The 18,138-nt window shown below is 37.5% G+C and overlaps 1 protein-coding gene and 1 long non-coding RNA gene across 2 annotated transcripts in view; one reads left to right on the top strand and one right to left on the bottom strand.

Moving 5' to 3' along the window:
- Positions 1-28: 28 nt before the first annotated feature.
- On the top strand, positions 29-2,148 carry LOC132101218 (uncharacterized). Its single transcript, XR_009423154.1, has 3 exons — positions 29-339; positions 1,040-1,143; positions 1,745-2,148. It is a non-coding gene; the product is annotated as an uncharacterized LOC132101218 (long non-coding RNA).
- Positions 2,149-2,232: 84 nt separating this feature from the next.
- The window catches only part of LOC132101216 (delta and Notch-like epidermal growth factor-related receptor), a 40,450-nt gene continuing 24,544 nt past the window's right edge, over positions 2,233-18,138 (bottom strand). Inside the window, exons 7-13 of the mRNA XM_059505976.1 lie at positions 12,738-12,851; positions 10,187-10,417; positions 7,666-7,788; positions 7,478-7,591; positions 7,050-7,181; positions 6,157-6,403; positions 2,233-4,858 (exon numbers count right to left, since the gene is read on the bottom strand). Coding sequence (XP_059361959.1) covers positions 4,747-4,858; positions 6,157-6,403; positions 7,050-7,181; positions 7,478-7,591; positions 7,666-7,788; positions 10,187-10,417; positions 12,738-12,851 — 1,073 coding nt within the window. The 3' untranslated portion in view covers positions 2,233-4,746. The remainder of the gene's footprint in view (positions 4,859-6,156; positions 6,404-7,049; positions 7,182-7,477; positions 7,592-7,665; positions 7,789-10,186; positions 10,418-12,737; positions 12,852-18,138) is intronic.

The raw sequence follows: 18,138 nt of genomic DNA, 5'->3' as shown, positions 1-18,138 counted from the left end.
TCCGCCCCCTCTCTCGACTGCTGTTGTTCTCAGAGTGACCAGAAGAGGGCGCTACTTAGTGCAGCGCATCAGACGTTACATTTATCTTTTAAATATTTATTTTCACAAAATACATGAATGCAATATTCTAGAATACAAATGTTTTCACATATGATGCGCTACTCTAACAAAATCCGTTACGTCATAAAACATAAGATTTTTAACATCAAGAATTAGGCTATATGATGAACATGAATGATATTCAGTTCACAAAAGTTGTCACGGAGGGCGTTTCTAGCCTTTGATAAATTGTGTTTGCTTTTTGATTTCGTTGGGCTGTGCACTACTGAGCAACCATAAGTAAATATTCGAGTATGAACATATTTTGATAGTCTTATATTCATAAATGACAATCAATCCTCATTTATCTACACGGATGCGTGCACAAACTGCATGCGCAATAAAGAGCTGCTTTGTCTTTGACAAATGAAAGCAGACATTTGCAAGTTTTGTTTTCCCACAATAGTTTGTAAGGTAAATACACCTAATCCAGTACTCTTTTTGTTTCATGTCTTGTAAAATATTAAGCTAGCTTACTTTCTCCGTTTTTAGAAACCCCTGCTAATGATTCAGCGCATGCGTGAACTGTCCAAATAAATGACGAACAAATTCAGAACTTTATGCAGCTCTGATTCTAAACAGCGGCAGAAATCACGACTTGATTGCTGAAATATTCTAAAAGAAAATAATTATCTAGAAAAGGGTCTTCTATGAATTAATAATAATATATTAATAAAGTTTTCCTTTGAAATATACCTTCATTTTAGTTAATAGTTTACTAACTTGCCTTTACGATTTTATATCCAATGTGCCAAACTTTGTAAGTAATACAGAGAGAGAGAATAAATAAATACAGATATCCAAATTTATTTTAAAGAATCTATAGACCGATATTTCTGCTATATATCGAACATTATTGCCCCTATGACAAATAGTTCCATTCTTATTTAGTAAGACATGTCTGTTTTTTCTTTTTTTTTTTTTTTTTTTTTACAACTAGGTTTAAGCTTTCAAACCAGTTGTCCGCTGAATGAATGAGTGTTTTGGGGAATCAGAGAGAAGCAGTCTGATAAACCTGGACTTTCTGAAACCATGATATCACAGGTCAGAGACTGACCCTACCCAAATGCTGTGTTAAATGAAGATTTTCCAAGTTTTACATACAGTTAAACCACCAAATCTATGTTACATCCATAGTAGCCTACACATCTGGTATTTAAAGAGAATATTTAAAATGCAATTTATATTCTGGTCTTAGAGTTTGTACGATGGCTAAGGATGCAGCATGCTCACATGCATATTTGACCTATTATTAATTTACTTATTCATGTACTTTTCAGTTTAATTCATGTGAGTGCACTTTTTAAATATTTATTACAATCACAATATTTTTGAATAAAAACGGCATCATATACTGTATGTACTTTTCTGTTAATCTCATAACTGCATATGCATCAGAATCCATTATAAGTTTTTGTATTTTCTATATGTAGTAGAACAATTGCATTCATCTTTATTCTAATCCAGAAACTGATTCTAGTCGAATGAGAGGTCAAATAAACACTTAAGGGGGTTATAAGGGACCTCAGTCTGTTTCAGAGGTCAAAGCCATCAAAACCGTGTCCTTTCTTGCCTGTGGTGGGGGGACTTCTGAGCGACCAGAGCATCATCACATTACGCCATTCTTACAGATGTTTACTTTCAGAACATCTGGAGCCCACACAAGGTCACTGAAGGGTCCAGGACATCGTTTGAACTCCATATAAGGGCACTGCCAGCTGGGGGACATTCCATGTGCAGACTGATGGTAGAAAACACATCCTCTCTTACCGTCTGCATCTGAGTGTGTGTTTCTCATCATGAGGCATGAGACACGATTGCAACACTGAATGCTTTTACAAATGTCACGTTTGCTTTCTACAAGGAAAGTGGTTCTGAGTTCGGGCTGTTTGGAGTGATAAAGTGTGTTCGTGTGTGAATGAGGCGTAGCATCTGTTCTTTTTTGGATAAACAAAACACGTCTGATGTGTGCGGCATCTTCCAAAACGTCTGGTTCCCTGTGATATGAAGTTACATGTTGTGATACCTTATCTACAATTAAATATCTTCAACATGTTCTAGAAACATCCATTTGTACTTTTAAGGTTTGTCTCGTTTATCACATGTTAAACATCCAAGCATTAAAAGAGGCTATAGGCTTTCACTATAACTTTTATTAATACATCGTTCCACATATATAACCAAATGGGTGTTATCTTTATCTAACAAAAACAGTTCTTGGGTTAGAAGTTTCCCTTTAGTACTGATCCTAGACACAACCTGTTCATTCACCTAAAGATGAAGATAAAATCTTAAAACTTGCCTTCATGCTGTTCATTTCCGATCTTCTGTCAAACACTATAATAGGATATTTAGAGAATCTCCAAGGGCTGATATAGTTTGGTCAAGCTCCAAAATGGACAAAACACAGTAAAAATGCCAAAAGTCTCCCAAATAGCTTCCAAATCCCATTCACCCTTTAGTTCAATTGAAAACATTCAAATAGTGAGATCAGCTTTAAGAAACCTGAGCCAGTTTTATTTGATATCATTCAAACCAAACATGGCACGATGCTTCTCAAGGAGGAATGTTTTCATACTTACAAACACGATTTGAAAGCTATGACAGAGATTTGTGGCGAGCATTATGCATTTCAGTCTGCTCTTCGTACAGTTTTATCATACAGCTTCAATGTGTCTTATGAAAATGAACTGTTTTTATGCTTTTTCCAGTACTTTCATTGAATGGAAAAGAGCAGCTTGGACATTCTGCAAATTAAGTCATTTTTAGGCAAATCATTTCCTTAATTCAGGCTTTAAAAAGCATCAAAACTGGTCTCAAATCAGCTACAGAGGGCAACTTCTACCGGTCTATATACTAAGCAAAAAGATAACCATAGGAGTACAATGAGTATAAGTAAGAGTAGATAAGAGAGAAAGGAAAGAATGAAAACATCCTATGAGTACCACTCCAGCCAGATGCAAATGAAGTGAAAGAGAGGGAGAAAGAGCTGGAAGCCATTGCAGGAACACCAGAAGCACATGGCAGAAATACACCAGTCTTAACCAGAATCCAGGACCTGTCGGAGACACTTCACTTGTTCCAATACTCTGACTCACTAATGTCTCAGTAGATACTAATGGGGAAGGTAATCTTATTCTTGGAGGCTATTTTTAACTCCATTTCAATGCCAGTAAACATTCTGTGCAGATTAAAAGTTTCAAAGTTTCCTACTTGTGCACATTATCTTCCCTACAACTTCCATTACATAGGCAGCATTTTCAGTTCTTGAATTTTCCATGGCTCTCTCACACATTAATGTGTTTACACTCACAATCAATTAAGTTTAACAGTCTGAAAACACGTAAGGCCATCTAAATGCCTTAAACTTTTTTTGTTTTTATAAATTAAGTAAATGTCAAAAACCATTTGGCACACTTTTATTTTTCCTTTACTCAGATTTCCTTTGCTCAGAAACTGCTGGTTTTGCACATATCCGTTTACCAGTATATTTGGACAATGAAACCAAAATGTAAACTCAGTTTGATTGTATTGCCAAATAGTTTTTGAGCAAATTCTGGATAGTTATTGCCATTTTACAGTATGTCTAAACTGACTCACTAGTTTTCGTGAAGATTTTTCGGAAGGTTTTTTGTTTTTGTTTTTCTCTCCTCAACTCTCTGATAATTTGTGGTTACATTTGCAAAATTTCTACACGATTTTGCAGGCAAATGTTTTATTTTTTTTCCCCAATTTTCAATAGTTAAGGGAATGAATGACACACAGCTCACACAGAAGTCACCTTCAAAAGCTGTGAATCTGCATGTGAAACTCCCAGTCGCATAGATTCCTCTAGAAATCACTGGATTTAGCCAGAAAAATTTAGCCAGGCAGCGGTAAATGTGATCAAAACTTAAGGAGCTTTGCAGGTGTACTGGAACAGAGAAGTCTTCCAGAAAACACTATGCAATATAGATCAGGGGGCCTAGTTTATTACTGAGGAAAACGACACCACCAAATATTACTTTTAAAAGCACTTTGTTGTGCTGCCTTCACATGGACAGTGGTATCTTAAGACTTTGCTAACACCAAGTTTATGACACAAAAGAGACCACAATAAACAAGAAGAAAGAAACAGCAAACAACAATGTACATAAGGTTACAGAGTAATGCCAAACCACTGACCATATCCATGCACCAGTAAGGCAACCTAAATTAATTATTCTGTATAAAGTTACAGTTTAACTGTACTATGAGTTTTTTTTACTCCTAATTCTAAAGCTTTTGCTTGGATTGCTGCTATCATATTTGTAATCAGAGTCTAGAGGGTGGAATGGTTTGGTTAAACACCCCCTCTCATACACATTTTGCAATGTAGCTTGTTATTCATCTACTTACATTCCACAAAACATTTGCGTCTGCAAACAAAGCACATTTGTTTGGGACTATTCCATTAACTAATTCTGTGCAGCACTGCTAGTGCCTGATATGAATTAAAAGCTTCATGGTTTACAATGATAAAATATATCAATTTCAAAAGTTTTTTGTAAGGTTTGATTAATTTTTTTAATCTGTTCTCTGGAAAGAAATACTGCATGGATTGGCTCGTTTTAAAGACTGGAACAGTGGCTGTGTGTATGTGGTATGTGTGTGTGCAGATGTATTGCCTCACAAATCTTTAGTTTTAATGAGTGCAACTAAAGGCTTGTCATCAGGGCTGTAATCTTCATAACTGATGGGAGTCGCATCATACATCGCTGGTCTAGATTTCTTCCCAAACCTGTAACACACACAAAGGAATAGGAGATTTTTGTTGTTGAATAGTTGTTTGATCTCATGATACTTATAGCCTGAAATGACCCGGTTTGACCAGCATGGCACTGTTGTGCAAGACTTTAATTCAGCACTCTTGGCTGCAATCCAATAATAGAAGTAGACGCTTATGAGAAGTGCAACGAAACCAAACCAGTTTTACGAATCTACAAACAAAAAATGCTGTCATGTTTAAATCCACCGATATACTCACGGCAGAGTTCTCTTCACTTCGCTTCACTTGGCTTGAAGGTTAAAAGAAGTTTGATATAAGCAAGTATTGGTTTACTGTTAGCGAATATCCCAGACCTGCTGAGAGCTCGGTTTAGATGAATATGCCAATATGTGCTGCACATTTTCCTCTCAGAAACGAAATAAACACACAACAAAATGAAAGCGGTGAGAAAACAGCTGTTAAGAAAGCATCTGATCGTAGTGATGTGGATAAGTTTGCATCAGTTCTGCACCTAACACTCCAGTAAAGTCACATCACATTTATATATTCATATAACACTTTATGCAATATAAAGCAGCTCTATTTGCATATGAATGTATGGAATATGTATAATTCGATATTTATAGGAACTGCGAAAGCTGAATAATTGATTAAAGCTTAATGATTAATCTGTGAAATAATCGATTAGTCGATTAATCACTACAATAATCGTTAGATTAATTGATTTTCAAAATAATAATTTATTGCGGGCCTACACATTCTGTCATTAGTTACATGTCTTTCCAAACCCGTAAGACCTTCGCTCATCTTTGGAACACAAATTAAGATATTTTTTAATGAAATCAGAGAGCTTTCTGACCCTGCATATACAGCAAGGGTCCTACCACGGTCAAGGCACAGAAGCATAGTAAGGACATCCATAAAATAGTCAATGTGACATCAGTGGTTCAAGCTTAATTTTATGAAGCAATGAGAATACGTTTTGTGTTAAAAGAAAAAAAAAGACAACTTTATTCAACAATTTCTTCTCTTCCCTGTCAGTCTTCAACGCACGTCCTTGCTACCTTTCTGGGCCTTGAACATGTCAGTTGCGATTCTGTCAATGTAGGGTCAGAAAGCTCTTGGATTTCGCCAAAAATATCTTCATTTGTGTTCCGAAGATAAACGAAAGCCTTACTGGTTTGGAAGTAATTAATAACAAAATATAAATTTTGGGGTGAACTATCCCTTTAAGTAGTATTAGAAAGAACAGACTGAACATTCTTTAAAAATATCTTCTTTTGTGTTTTACAGTTGAAACTATATATTACCTTGCATGGCGAATAGAGGCGATGGCGTTGCTGAATTCACTGTCGATACTGCGGCAGTTGTAAAACTCCTGGTAGGTGTGACGGGAGGAGCCCTGGTACTCGATACGGCTGATGCGACAGATGCCAACGATGAGGATGATGAGCATCAAGACGAAAGCCACGCACAGAGCACCAATGATTATGTACAGAGAGTGACGCGGCATGTTGGTCAGCGAGTCAACCTGCTGAGCCATCTTCCACTGCAGATCTGAGAGAAAAGAAAGTGTAAAAGAGTGTCTTCTTGAGAAAAACTTGCGCTGTACTATGTGGTTGATAAGGACTTCTGTTATAACGTTGATAGGGTGTTCTGGATGGGGCATTGCTAGGGGATTCTGGGTGTCTGGGTGCAGTTCCTTTCATTTACAACAGCAGTCTAGCTGATGAAATGCTTTAAAAACAGCCACAGACCAAGCGTCATCTAGCAAGGTCATACACACCCCCGTAAACACAGTGGGATAATCCTGAGAATCTCTGAATGGCCAGTTATTTCAGAGAGTTACATGGCCAAGCCTCCTCGCACGTCACAGTCATCCCACAATGATGTGACCTGGCAGAATGTGAGGAGGTTCACAGAAAGCTAATGGTGCAGAGTCACAGCTGCCATAAAAGGCAGGAGCACGTCACTCCTCAGAGGATCCGCTGTGCATTCCTAACGCTGTCCTTGAGGCCTAAGTCATCAAGGAAAAATGACTGAACTGCCACAAGCAAAGCAAGAACACCGCATCCCTTTAAGGCGCTGCCCCCAAGGATGATTTTAAATCATATCTGTGTTATAAATTAAAGAATTATAAATAATTAATGATTATGCAATAACTGTGTAGTGTTTGTAGGTAGGAAGTCTGGCGTAAACTCACGGATATCACAGCTTCCGCCGACCCAGCCAGGAGGGCAGTGACAGGTGTAGCCATTTGATTGGTCGATGCAGGTGCCGCCATGGTGACATGGGTTGCTCTCACACTCATTGATGTCAACCTCACAGTTCTCACCTACAAAGAGACAAAAAGGCAACATACAGTACAGACCTACTATCTGTACTATATATATATATATGTATATATATATATATATATATATATTAGGACTTCATATCTGAAAATATATAGCTGCCTTGCAAAATCCTTGTCCCTTGCACAAATAAGATAATTTTTAGAAGTCTGTGGATTCTAACAGGTTCAAAATCCCTATATTAGAAGTAGTAGAATGGTAGTATGGTTATATGTTATTCCGAACCCAGCCAAAGACACACTTATATCATACAAAAATAACAAACACTAATATTCACCCATATATCCTGGAGGACACACACAGGATGCGTTTCTCCCTCCACTCTCACAGCGTCCTCCATTCTGGCACCTGAGCTTCAGACAGGGGTCCTTAAATATCTCACAGTGCTTACCTGAAATAACCCACAACACATGAATCACATGCCATTTCTACTGACATTTTTATCTCCAAGTGCATTAAACGCACCTGTGAACTGTGGGGCGCAGATGCACTCATAGGCATTGATCAGGTCTCTGCATGTGGCATAATTCTGACAGGGAGCAGACAAGCATTCATTATACTCCTCCTCACAGTACAGACCATGATAACCTAAGAGAGTAGATAGAAAACACTAAATTATTGTCTGTAGCAATCAACAGCATGTCATAGATGTAGTCTACAGTATAGAGTTTAATTTGTATTTCCCCTTAAGTTTTCCTAGAGAGCCACTAGAGAGCAGTGTTCAGCTTAGTTCACTTTTTTTTTTTTTTAGTTGGGGTTTACAGGATGAGGACAGCAGGAGCAAACTGATGGCACAGATGACTGTAAGAAATTTTTTTTTCTGTGTAGTATATACATATATAAATATATTGATCCATAGATATCATCATTAAATGGCTTCATTTCTTTATTCTGTTTAAAAGTTTAAAAATTGGAGTAAGGAATCTGTTTAAATCGCTAACTCCAATTAAGAGCGATAGCAATAGTGATGTTAAAGGTCAAAGTAAAAACACTGAACGCAGAGCATTTCAAAGTATACCGCATTTGATATTGTGCGCAAACACAATTCTTTGCAAAAAATATGGTTACTTCACAAACTAACTGACATCGCCAACTACTGGCCTGGCATAAATAATACAGCAATTTAAGTTGTTTCACAGATCCATGTAAACAGTGATCAGTTTAATAAAGTAATTGTGTGTAATGTGTAAATGTACACATTTATTAAAGCAATAAAATATCAAATATCTGTGAAAAAGTGCATAATGTTTATAAACAAAACATAATTAAGTTTCTTAAACAATTATAAACAAAAAAGAATCATGCATAGTTCAATACAAAGAGATGAAAGGCAATCACACAGAGTAGGAGATGCAGTGGGATGAAAAAAAAAAAAACCATAAAGTCCAGAAACATGTTTTTTTTAAACATTGAACTTACTTTAATTTTACATGAATTTCTAAACATGTGTCTCTTTTGTGCGATAGATTGATAGATGTCCCTCTAGAAAATGCGCAAAATATGTGTTCTGTGTGAAAGGACTTGTTTTTAGTTTTAATGTAAACAACATCTTCTCTGCATTGATGTTCTCTTTTCCCAAAGGTTTTGATTAAACAGCGCAACATCACTGCATCTAGTGGGATCAACTGGATAGGCTAACAAAAACATAAAAAAGCAACGACACATCATCATCGCATTTTTGAGCGCCAATCTACCTGACGCACACCTAACATTTGAATGCAGTGTTTTTGCATTCAAAAGTGCATTTTATTTTTAAGCTTGAGGAATAATCAAAATTCACATTTTTATTTGACAGCCCTACTACCATCTTGTGAACAAACTAATTAGTGCAAAATGAGTGTGCATGTGCAAGCTGAGCGTACAGAGTATGTGCGGTTAGAAAAAAATCAGGCTGTGATCTTGCAGTACTATGATGATACTGAAATTTACACAAACACCATTTCATTGAAAGTAATATACAGCCAAGTATGTTGATGCTCTGCAATAAAACCCATCAAAAGTGCACACACACAGCAGTGAACTCACACCCGGAGCAATGGGCAACCATTTATGCTGCGGCACCCATGGAGCAGTTGGGGACCTTGCTCAAGGGCACCTCAGTCGTGGTATTGCCGGGCCAAGACTTGAACCCACAACCTGAGGATTAGGAGTCAAACTCTCTAACCACTAGGCCATGACTTCACCATTGTGTGCTGGAACACAACCACTTGACATATGTGCACTAGAAAGTCTAATCCTCGTCCAGTGCTATTTATTTCCAGAATTTATGAGCAATAAAAATATATTTCTATTTGTTTAAATTAGAGTTATGGGTATTTCTTAAAACTTTCACAAAACCGCTTATCAAGACATGCTGGGAAACAAAAGTTTGGACAAGTGATGTGGACAAACTAATTAGTGGAAAAACCTCAAGCTAGTTAAAAAAAAAAATAGAATGTGCATGGTTTGGGCTGTGCTTATACAGGACATGCATTCTATGCTGATAATTAAATTTAAGTCATGCCCACATCATGCACTGTACGTATACCTTAGTGTATGTGTAAAAAACAGAGTAAACCTTAGCCTTTTGGGGGTTTTTACTCTGCATACATCACTAACTAGTATCCCAGGCCGAGAATGCTGCCGTTAAATCATTTGATCATTTATTTAGCTGAGGATCATTTTGTGTTTACAGAGTGTGCAAATCTCAGCAATCCCACCGGAATGGACATTTGTTGTTAGAAGTGTCATCTTCATAGCACCATCCCATTGAGCATTATTTGCAATCCCACTGGAGAACGTTATGTCCCATTGGACACCTCTTATCAGAGCGGGGTGATATCAGTGGATAGACTAATCTGACTGCACAGCTGGTGCAGTCACACTTCACAGACAATGATGTCTGAGCACGCAATATGCAGGAGGCAGTTGCCATGGCAACCAGACATAGTTGGAGGGAATGTAACGGACAGATACAGCTATGAGCGGAGGCCAATGAGATGCTCACCTGGTACACACAGACACCTGTAACTAGTGCCGATGCTGCGGCAGATGCCGTGAGCGCATGGGTTGAGGGCACAGAAGTCCACTAGCTGGGCGCAGGTAGGACCAGTGAAACCTGCAGGACAGGTGCAGCTGAAGCCCAAACCAGCACCCTGTGGGGAGCAGCTGGCATTATTGTGGCAGGGCCCAGAAACACAGGGATCAATCTTCTGCTCGCACATGGCACCCTGGTAACCTAACAGAGAGAAAGAGACTAAGATGTGCAGTATTGCATAAAGAAACCAGTTTGAGTCTGATGCAGTTCATTTTATCTGATCATTTCATAGGGCCTTGAAAATGTAATTTGGTTGTATATTAAGATGTGGGTGTGGCACTCAGAGACAAACGTGAGCTTGTAGGGTTGTGTTTAAATCGATAATTAGTAAAAGATTTTGGTCACAATGCAAGAACTATTGGTTTTATACACAGTTGAGTGACAAAATAAAGGAAAAACCTGTAGGAAGTGTCTTAGTAAGGTTGGGCTACCACTACTGCCAGATGAGCTTCAATGCGCCTTGGCATTCTGTAAATCTCTGGAAACTCTATTGGTTGGAAGGAGCACCACTGTAATGTATTTCAATAATGATGATAGATAAACTTGAAAATCGAAACGTTTTCGACTGGATTAAAGATCCAAAAAGTCAGTAAAACCCAGAATTCTGTATATAAGTGTGTGCAGGCACACATGTATAGTGTATGTTTGTTATTGTGCATTTGTAGTCTCCTCTTAGTAACAAGCACGCACCAGCAGATTACAAGCTTGGTGGCTATGATCCCCCTAATAAATGTCAATCACACACAGAGAAATAGAGCTCAGTGCACTGATCCACCCACAGTTTTCCTTACGGAAGCGCTTTCATGCATTATCTTAATGAAACTCTCGCAGCCTGACAGAGCCAACATGAATGTGCTTCACTGCCAGTATTAGAGGAATAGTTCACCCAAAATTGAAAATGCAATTTCCAAACCCTTTTATTCTTCACTCTTTTTTTTTTTTTTTTTTGGAACACAAAAGGTGAAACTAGGACAGATCATTGTGATTACGAATGTGAAGCTCCAGCAAAAAAAAAAAAAAGAAAGAAAAAAAAAGCGCCTTGATAGTCATCCATTTAACTTGTGTACTATTTAATTTGTCTGAAGTCAAACGTACATGTAAGCTCAAATCAATGTACATTTTTATAACAATTTTATCAAAAAACATTGTTGTAATGTGTCTCATGACCAAACCTCACTGCCATCAAGCATCACATAACTGGTACCATATTTCATTTGAGAGCTTCATTGAAGGGAACGATTTGCAGTGAATTATTTAAATTTTAGTCTGCCTCTTACACAAAGCCATTGTATGGAGATTTGGAACATAGTGAAGGAGTAATTTGGACTAATTTTATAGTGCATTTATGACGATTCATAAATGTGAATATTACCAACTGTAATTGTATGATAAACTGCTTTGAAAAAATCATTCTATTGTGTTCCACTGACATTCAAATTTATACATTTAGCAGACATTCTTATCCAAAGGGACTTACAATAGAGGAGAATAACCAATTTTGCAGCATTCACAGTATACAATGCTGTGTTTATTAGAAAACTAGAGGTTGGTAGAGCAGAGGAGAAATGCAGAGAAGAATTCAGTGGGCTGTAGAGTGGTTTAGGGTTGTAGAGTGGTTAAATGCTGGTGGGAAAAGGATGTCTTCCGCTGCTTCTTGAAAGCAAAAAAAACTTCTTGAAAGTTGATGGTTTCAGCAGTTTGGGTGAAGGATAGTAGCTAATTTAAATAGATAATGGAAGAAAGGGTGACAGCTCTGGAAAACTGTTTTCCCCATTTCGAATGGTACTAAAGGTTTGATTCCAACCGAATGCCTTTCATTGCTGTTTGCGGTCGTTTCTATTACCGTCCAGAGTTTGAATGTATGGTTTAGCCCTGATGCTGAAATAGCTATTAACTGCCTCACATATTTAAAGCCGTACCCTGAGCTGTACCACACTAATTAGAAATGTGCTAATGGTGTCACTTTCCTTATTGTTTCAACGTTCCTCGTGTTTCAAACAGTGGCTTACGGTGCCTGTTCACACCGCAAGATCGATATTTCAGCCTACGAGTGCATTTCTGCCACCAAAGTTCAAGGGACTCCTATCAAATTTCCTTTCTAGTCTGTTTATAGTGCTTCTTTGGGAAGCAGAAGTGGTTGTGTCCCTGTTCTATCTGCTGACTGAGAGCGTGCCCTGGTTAGAGAAAGAGCCAGCTCTGAAGCTGCGGTCCCCATGAGAGAGAGAGGGCGGCGCTGGGTTGTGTTTCACGAGTAATTGGAAGAAAGGAAGACAGTTTAAAATAAGCAACTCTCTGACACACTTAGAGAGACCAAGAGGAGATGGAACAGAAATAGTGCTTGAATCAGGGCGATTCAAGATTAACACACACATACACTTGCAAACATACACACCGAGACAAACACACAACAGATTTGATCATGTCAGACATCATTTCATAAGAGCAGGCTATTAATAAGTACCTTCAGCACAATAGCAGTGAGGTCCTTCTAGGCTGCTGGAGCAAGTGGCTCCATGCCTGCAGGGTCCAGAAACACAGTGATCTACCAATGACTGACATCGGTCTCCCTCTAAACCTAAAACGCACACACAGAGTGTAGTATTATTTACATTTTCCATAACACATAAGGGATTAAAAACACATTACATTTGAATGCATCATATATAGAGACTGACCAATAATCGGTTTTAGTGACCGATAATCAATTTTCCTTAATCGGTTTGGTAATATCAGACACCAATGTTATGCAGTAAATAAAGGTGCACATTAGAGTGTTTGATGGGATGTGCTTGTCATATGCTGCAGATGTCACACTCACTGTTAATAATTAATAACTGTGCTGTCAGCATGTATTTACATTAACTAATTTTGTCTGCAATAAAAATAGTAATAATTCTGATAACATGTAATTTGAAAGGGACACTAATGTGAAGTGTTAACTGTTTTCTTAGTAACTTATGACAATTTTTCAAAGGAACTAGTATGACTATTAAAGTAAAACATTAAATATATATCAGTTATCAGTAGGGGTGTAACGTTACGCAAAAATCATGGTTCGGTACGTTCCTCAGTTTTAAAGTCACGGTTCGGTTCATTTTCGGTACAGTAAGGGAAATAAGTGCAAACATTAAACTGAAGGTTGTTTATAACTATAAACTTTTTTTTAACAATTTGTTTACATATATATATATATATATATATATATAATAAAATACTGCTGCAAAGTTCTCCACTAAATAAAATACTCTGTCTCAAACTAATATCACATAGTAAAATATAATGAAAAATATAAATAAATAACTATGATTACAGTGCAGCATTACCAATCCCAGCTTGTAGGGCTGCTCATATTTAAAATATATATATATAACTTTTCCAAAGTGTAAAGTGCAGCAACAACAGTTTCAGTTTTTAGACCTGCTCAGATTTCGTTATTGCGTTGGCCCGATCGGAATTAAGATCAAAGGTCTTTTTAAATGCTGACGGGAGCTGCGTTTGAATTACAGTCGTTTTTTTTCCTAGTTGTAGTGATTTTCACACTCGCGTGATGCCTTTTGAAAACTTTAGAATCAGCTGCAGGGCGGGATTTGCGCTGAACGCGGAGACTTCCGCCACTTAAAAAGTGAAAAAAAGTGAAAGTGACGTGACATTCAGCCAAGTGTGGTGACCCATACTCAGAATTCGTGCTCTGCATTTAACCCATCCAAAGTGCACACACACACACTGTGAGCACACACCCAGAGCAGTGGGCAGCCATTTATGCTGCAGCGCCCAGGGAGCAGTTGGGGGTTCAATGCCTTGCTCAAGGGCACCTAAGTCGTGGTATGGAGGGTGGAGAGAGCACTGTACATTCACTCCCCCCACCTACAATTCCTGCCGGCCTGAGACTAGAACTCACAACCCTTCGATTGCAAGTCCAACTCTCCAACCATTAGGCCACGACTTTCCCATAATATAATATGTTCATGTGGAAACACGAAAATGCACCTATGTTACACACACAAAATAATGCATTCGGTCATTCGGTAAACACGTGCACCGTACCGAAAGCTCTGTACCGAAACGGTCTGGTACGAATACACGTACCGTTACACCCCTAGAATTTCAATATCGGTCAATCACTAATACACACACACATTTGTTTTTATATTAAGCTAAATATATTTTTATCCCTAAAACCATATCTAAAAAAATTCATTTCACATTTCACATTTTTATAAAGACATTTAGCATGTTTATTAACGGGGTCATATGATGCGATTTAAAAATGTCCTTTCTCTTTGGAGTCTTACAAGCTCTTGGTAGATGAAGAAGATCTGTAAAGTTGCAAAGACTAAAGTCTCAAATCCACAGAGATATTCTTTATCAAAGTTAAGACCCTGCCACGTCCCCCTAAAACGTCTCATTCAAACATGCCCCCACGTCTACATCACTTTGTGGAAATATTTTCGTAATGCCACCAAATGTTCATTCTAAGAAAGAAGGCGTGGTTTCAGTAACCGCAGTTAGTGTTGAAAGAGCTATGTCAGGGAGATGCTGTGTGTATCTAGGCAAAAGCAAAAGCAATTTGTCCTTCCGAAAGTAGATGCATTTAGGAATCTTTAAGATTACTTACAACTGAACAGCAACACATTTAATGTACAATTGTTTCGTGAACCTAGGAGAGGAGTTCATTTTGACTTTGCTACGACAATCTGGCACTTCTGAATCAGCTACTGTATGTTTTGTTATTAGTTTAAGTATGCGTTTTGAGTTTTGCATGTCACAAGTGTGTGTGTGTGTGTGTGTGTGTGTGTGAGAGAGAGAGAGAGAGAGAGAGAGAGAGAGAGAGAGAGAGAGAGAGAGACATCACAGAGAGTCACATCACATAGTGGAGTCAGCTGTCTTAACTGTCCGTGGCTTGTGTACTGCAAACACATACGAGCTTAATCACTGTCTGTCACGTCACTCTGTTCCCCTTTCAGGCTTGAAACGATGGTAAAACTAAGGACATTATTAACTGTCTTTAAATTTATTTTGAAAGATGAAGCTTGTGATTATGAAAATGGGCGTTGCATTTCCAATGAGTGCTTGCAGTGTTCGGCCAATCACAATGCACTGGGTCAGTTGGCCAATCAGAGCAGACTGCTCTTGTTGAAAGGAGGTACTTTGTAGAAAATTACACGTTTGAGAAAGGCCAGCATAGAGGACCTACAATAATGTACAGTATTTGAAAAATAATGTGCCTTTGAACATTGAGGCATGTCAACTTATTCTGTTACACCAAATACACAAAATAATGATCTTTAAAAAAGCATCATATGACCCCTTTAAAATGTTTTCCTTTTTGTGGGCATGCTGTTGATTTTTGTGTTTTACTATTCTTGAATGACTGACAAAGATCTCCTTCAAAGCACACAGACAGATTGCATTTTCTCAGTTCTAAAAAAAACATTAAATTTTAATGCATCATACAAAGTAGACAATGACCAATAATCGGTTTAAGTGGCCGATAGGTTTCCTTAATTCAATATAGTTTTTGTAATATCGGATCCACCAACAATGAATGATAATGTATAATTACTGTATACACAACAAGTGAACTGATTGTGCTTGCATGATATATAAAGTAAAACATAAAATAAATATACATTTTGCATATCAGTTTTCATACATATACAAACAATCGGCATTGTTATCGGTTATTATAAGATCTATATCGGTTAATCAATAATACAGAAGCAGTCCTTTTTTGGAACTTTCCTTTGAGTTCCACTGTATTTATATTGAACTAAAAACCCTCACAAAAACCTTTATGCTTTTTTTACATTTTCATTATGAGATGATGCCATTTTCCTCATGTGGATATTGGTGATTTCAGGTTTTCCTATCATTGTGGAAACAGTTATTCCTTGTAATGTAAAAAAAAACTCTCACACACACAAATGATTGCAGTAAACACAATCTGTTATTTTCCTTCAGAGTGAAAAAAAAACTCACCAAAGCCTTCAGTTATAAACCAACAAGAATCAGTTGTCCAAAGCAGGCTGGCTGCTTTTCTTACAACAACACTAATTGACATCATTTATCCCTTCCTGTGTTCTCCATAATCCGCTTACAAAAACGGCAAACAGTGTTTCTTCGTGTGCTTGCATGACTTCCACTAGACATTAACAGATATGCCTTTGCTATCAGCATGTCCATGACAGCATTTCTTAAAAAGGCACAGTTGTTTTTTCTAGAAGGCTTTAAATAACAGGCTCAAAATAATCTTCATTTATATGATCAAAGTCACAAATCCCCGACCTTCAATGTCTCTTGCACAACCCTTTTTTGTTCTTTCTTTTTCATTTTCTTCCCCTGCCCTATCTTTCCATTTAGAGCATTAAAGCCCTGTTCGCTGCCCAAGGTTAACCTCCATTATTCACAAAAACAGACACAAGACAGCACATGCATATACACAATTTATAAGACATTGCTTCTTGCTAGATTCCTGTTATGCAAATACTCAGCACTATTTCATGTTCATATTTTAATGTATTTCAATTAATAAAAGCACATTGTAGATGTTTTTTTATGTTTTTAATAAAAAATGTTTGATGTTTATGTGGAACTAACCAGGGAAAGGGAATGTTACAGCAAAACTAATGCTAAATGCTGTTCTTCTGATCTGTCTATTAATCAAAAACGAGTAATAACATTTGTGCAAAGCTGATGGACTCCCTTCTCATTTGTTTGCTTATGTTCTCCATCTCAACACATTAAACTTCGTCAATTTAGTTTGTCTGTTGTTAATATTATTGCTGCAGCTGCTGTTGTGTTATGAAGATGAAACTAAATAAAAACTGAAGCAAAACATTAAATAAACATCAGTTCTGGATATCAGTTAAAAGACATAGAAATATACAAATAATTGACAACTATATTGGTTAAAAAATTATAAAAAATTTTTTATAATAATAATAATCACAACTAACTATATATAATTGATAATAATATATGTTTGAACAGTCAAACAGCATATAAGGATGTTTTCCAAAATTATGAGTTTATCTATTTTATATACAGTCGTGGCCTAGTGGTTAGAGAGTTTGACTCCTAACCCTAGGGTTGTGGGTTCAAATCTCGGGCTGGCAATATCATGACTTAGGTGCCCTTGAGCAAGGCACTGAACCCCCAACTGTTCCCCGGGCGCCGCAGCATAAATGGCTGCCCACTGCTCTGGGTGTGTGTGTGTGTGTGTGCACTTTGGATGGGTTAAATGCAGAGCACAAATTCTGAGTATGGGTAACCATACTTAGCTGAATGTCTTGTCACTCACTCGCTCATATTTCACAATAATACTGTTTTTATTGTGTTTTTGATTCAAATAAGTGAAACACTGATGAGCATAAAATACATAAATATAACATATATGGTATTATATTATTGTAATCTGACTTTTCATATATGTTATAATTTGAACTTGCATAGCCACCACAGTGAACTATTAAAGAGATGGAAAAAAACAAAGAAACAAATGTATAGGCAATGAAAGCTTGGTTTCGAGTAAAAAAACATTTAAAAGGTTTATTTTTCTTTGAGGAGGCAATCTGCATGCATTGTGAGTGTTTTTTCAATGAAAAAGCTCAGCTCTCATTCGTCTCTTCCCGAAAGAAAAAAAGGCAGCAATCTGCTTCCCGCGGTTCAGGACCCGCTGCTGCTGAGGCACGGAGGGGAATGAGCTCGTGATTTCAGGTGGATCTGTCTGAATGTTTAGAGAGGGACTTTCCCTTTCGTGAGAGAGAGCCTCGGGAGGATGATGTTATATCTTTAACACTTTCTGATACTGAGGTTAGTTCTCTGCTGGGTTTTTACCCAGGAGAAGCAGGAGATATTTGAGG

The sequence above is a fragment of the Carassius carassius genome, chromosome 23 (assembly GCF_963082965.1).
Source record: "Carassius carassius chromosome 23, fCarCar2.1, whole genome shotgun sequence".
Lineage (NCBI taxonomy): Eukaryota > Metazoa > Chordata > Actinopteri > Cypriniformes > Cyprinidae > Carassius > Carassius carassius.
The sequence above is the reverse complement of the archived record's forward strand: the minus strand, read 5'-3'. Positions and strand labels throughout refer to the sequence as shown.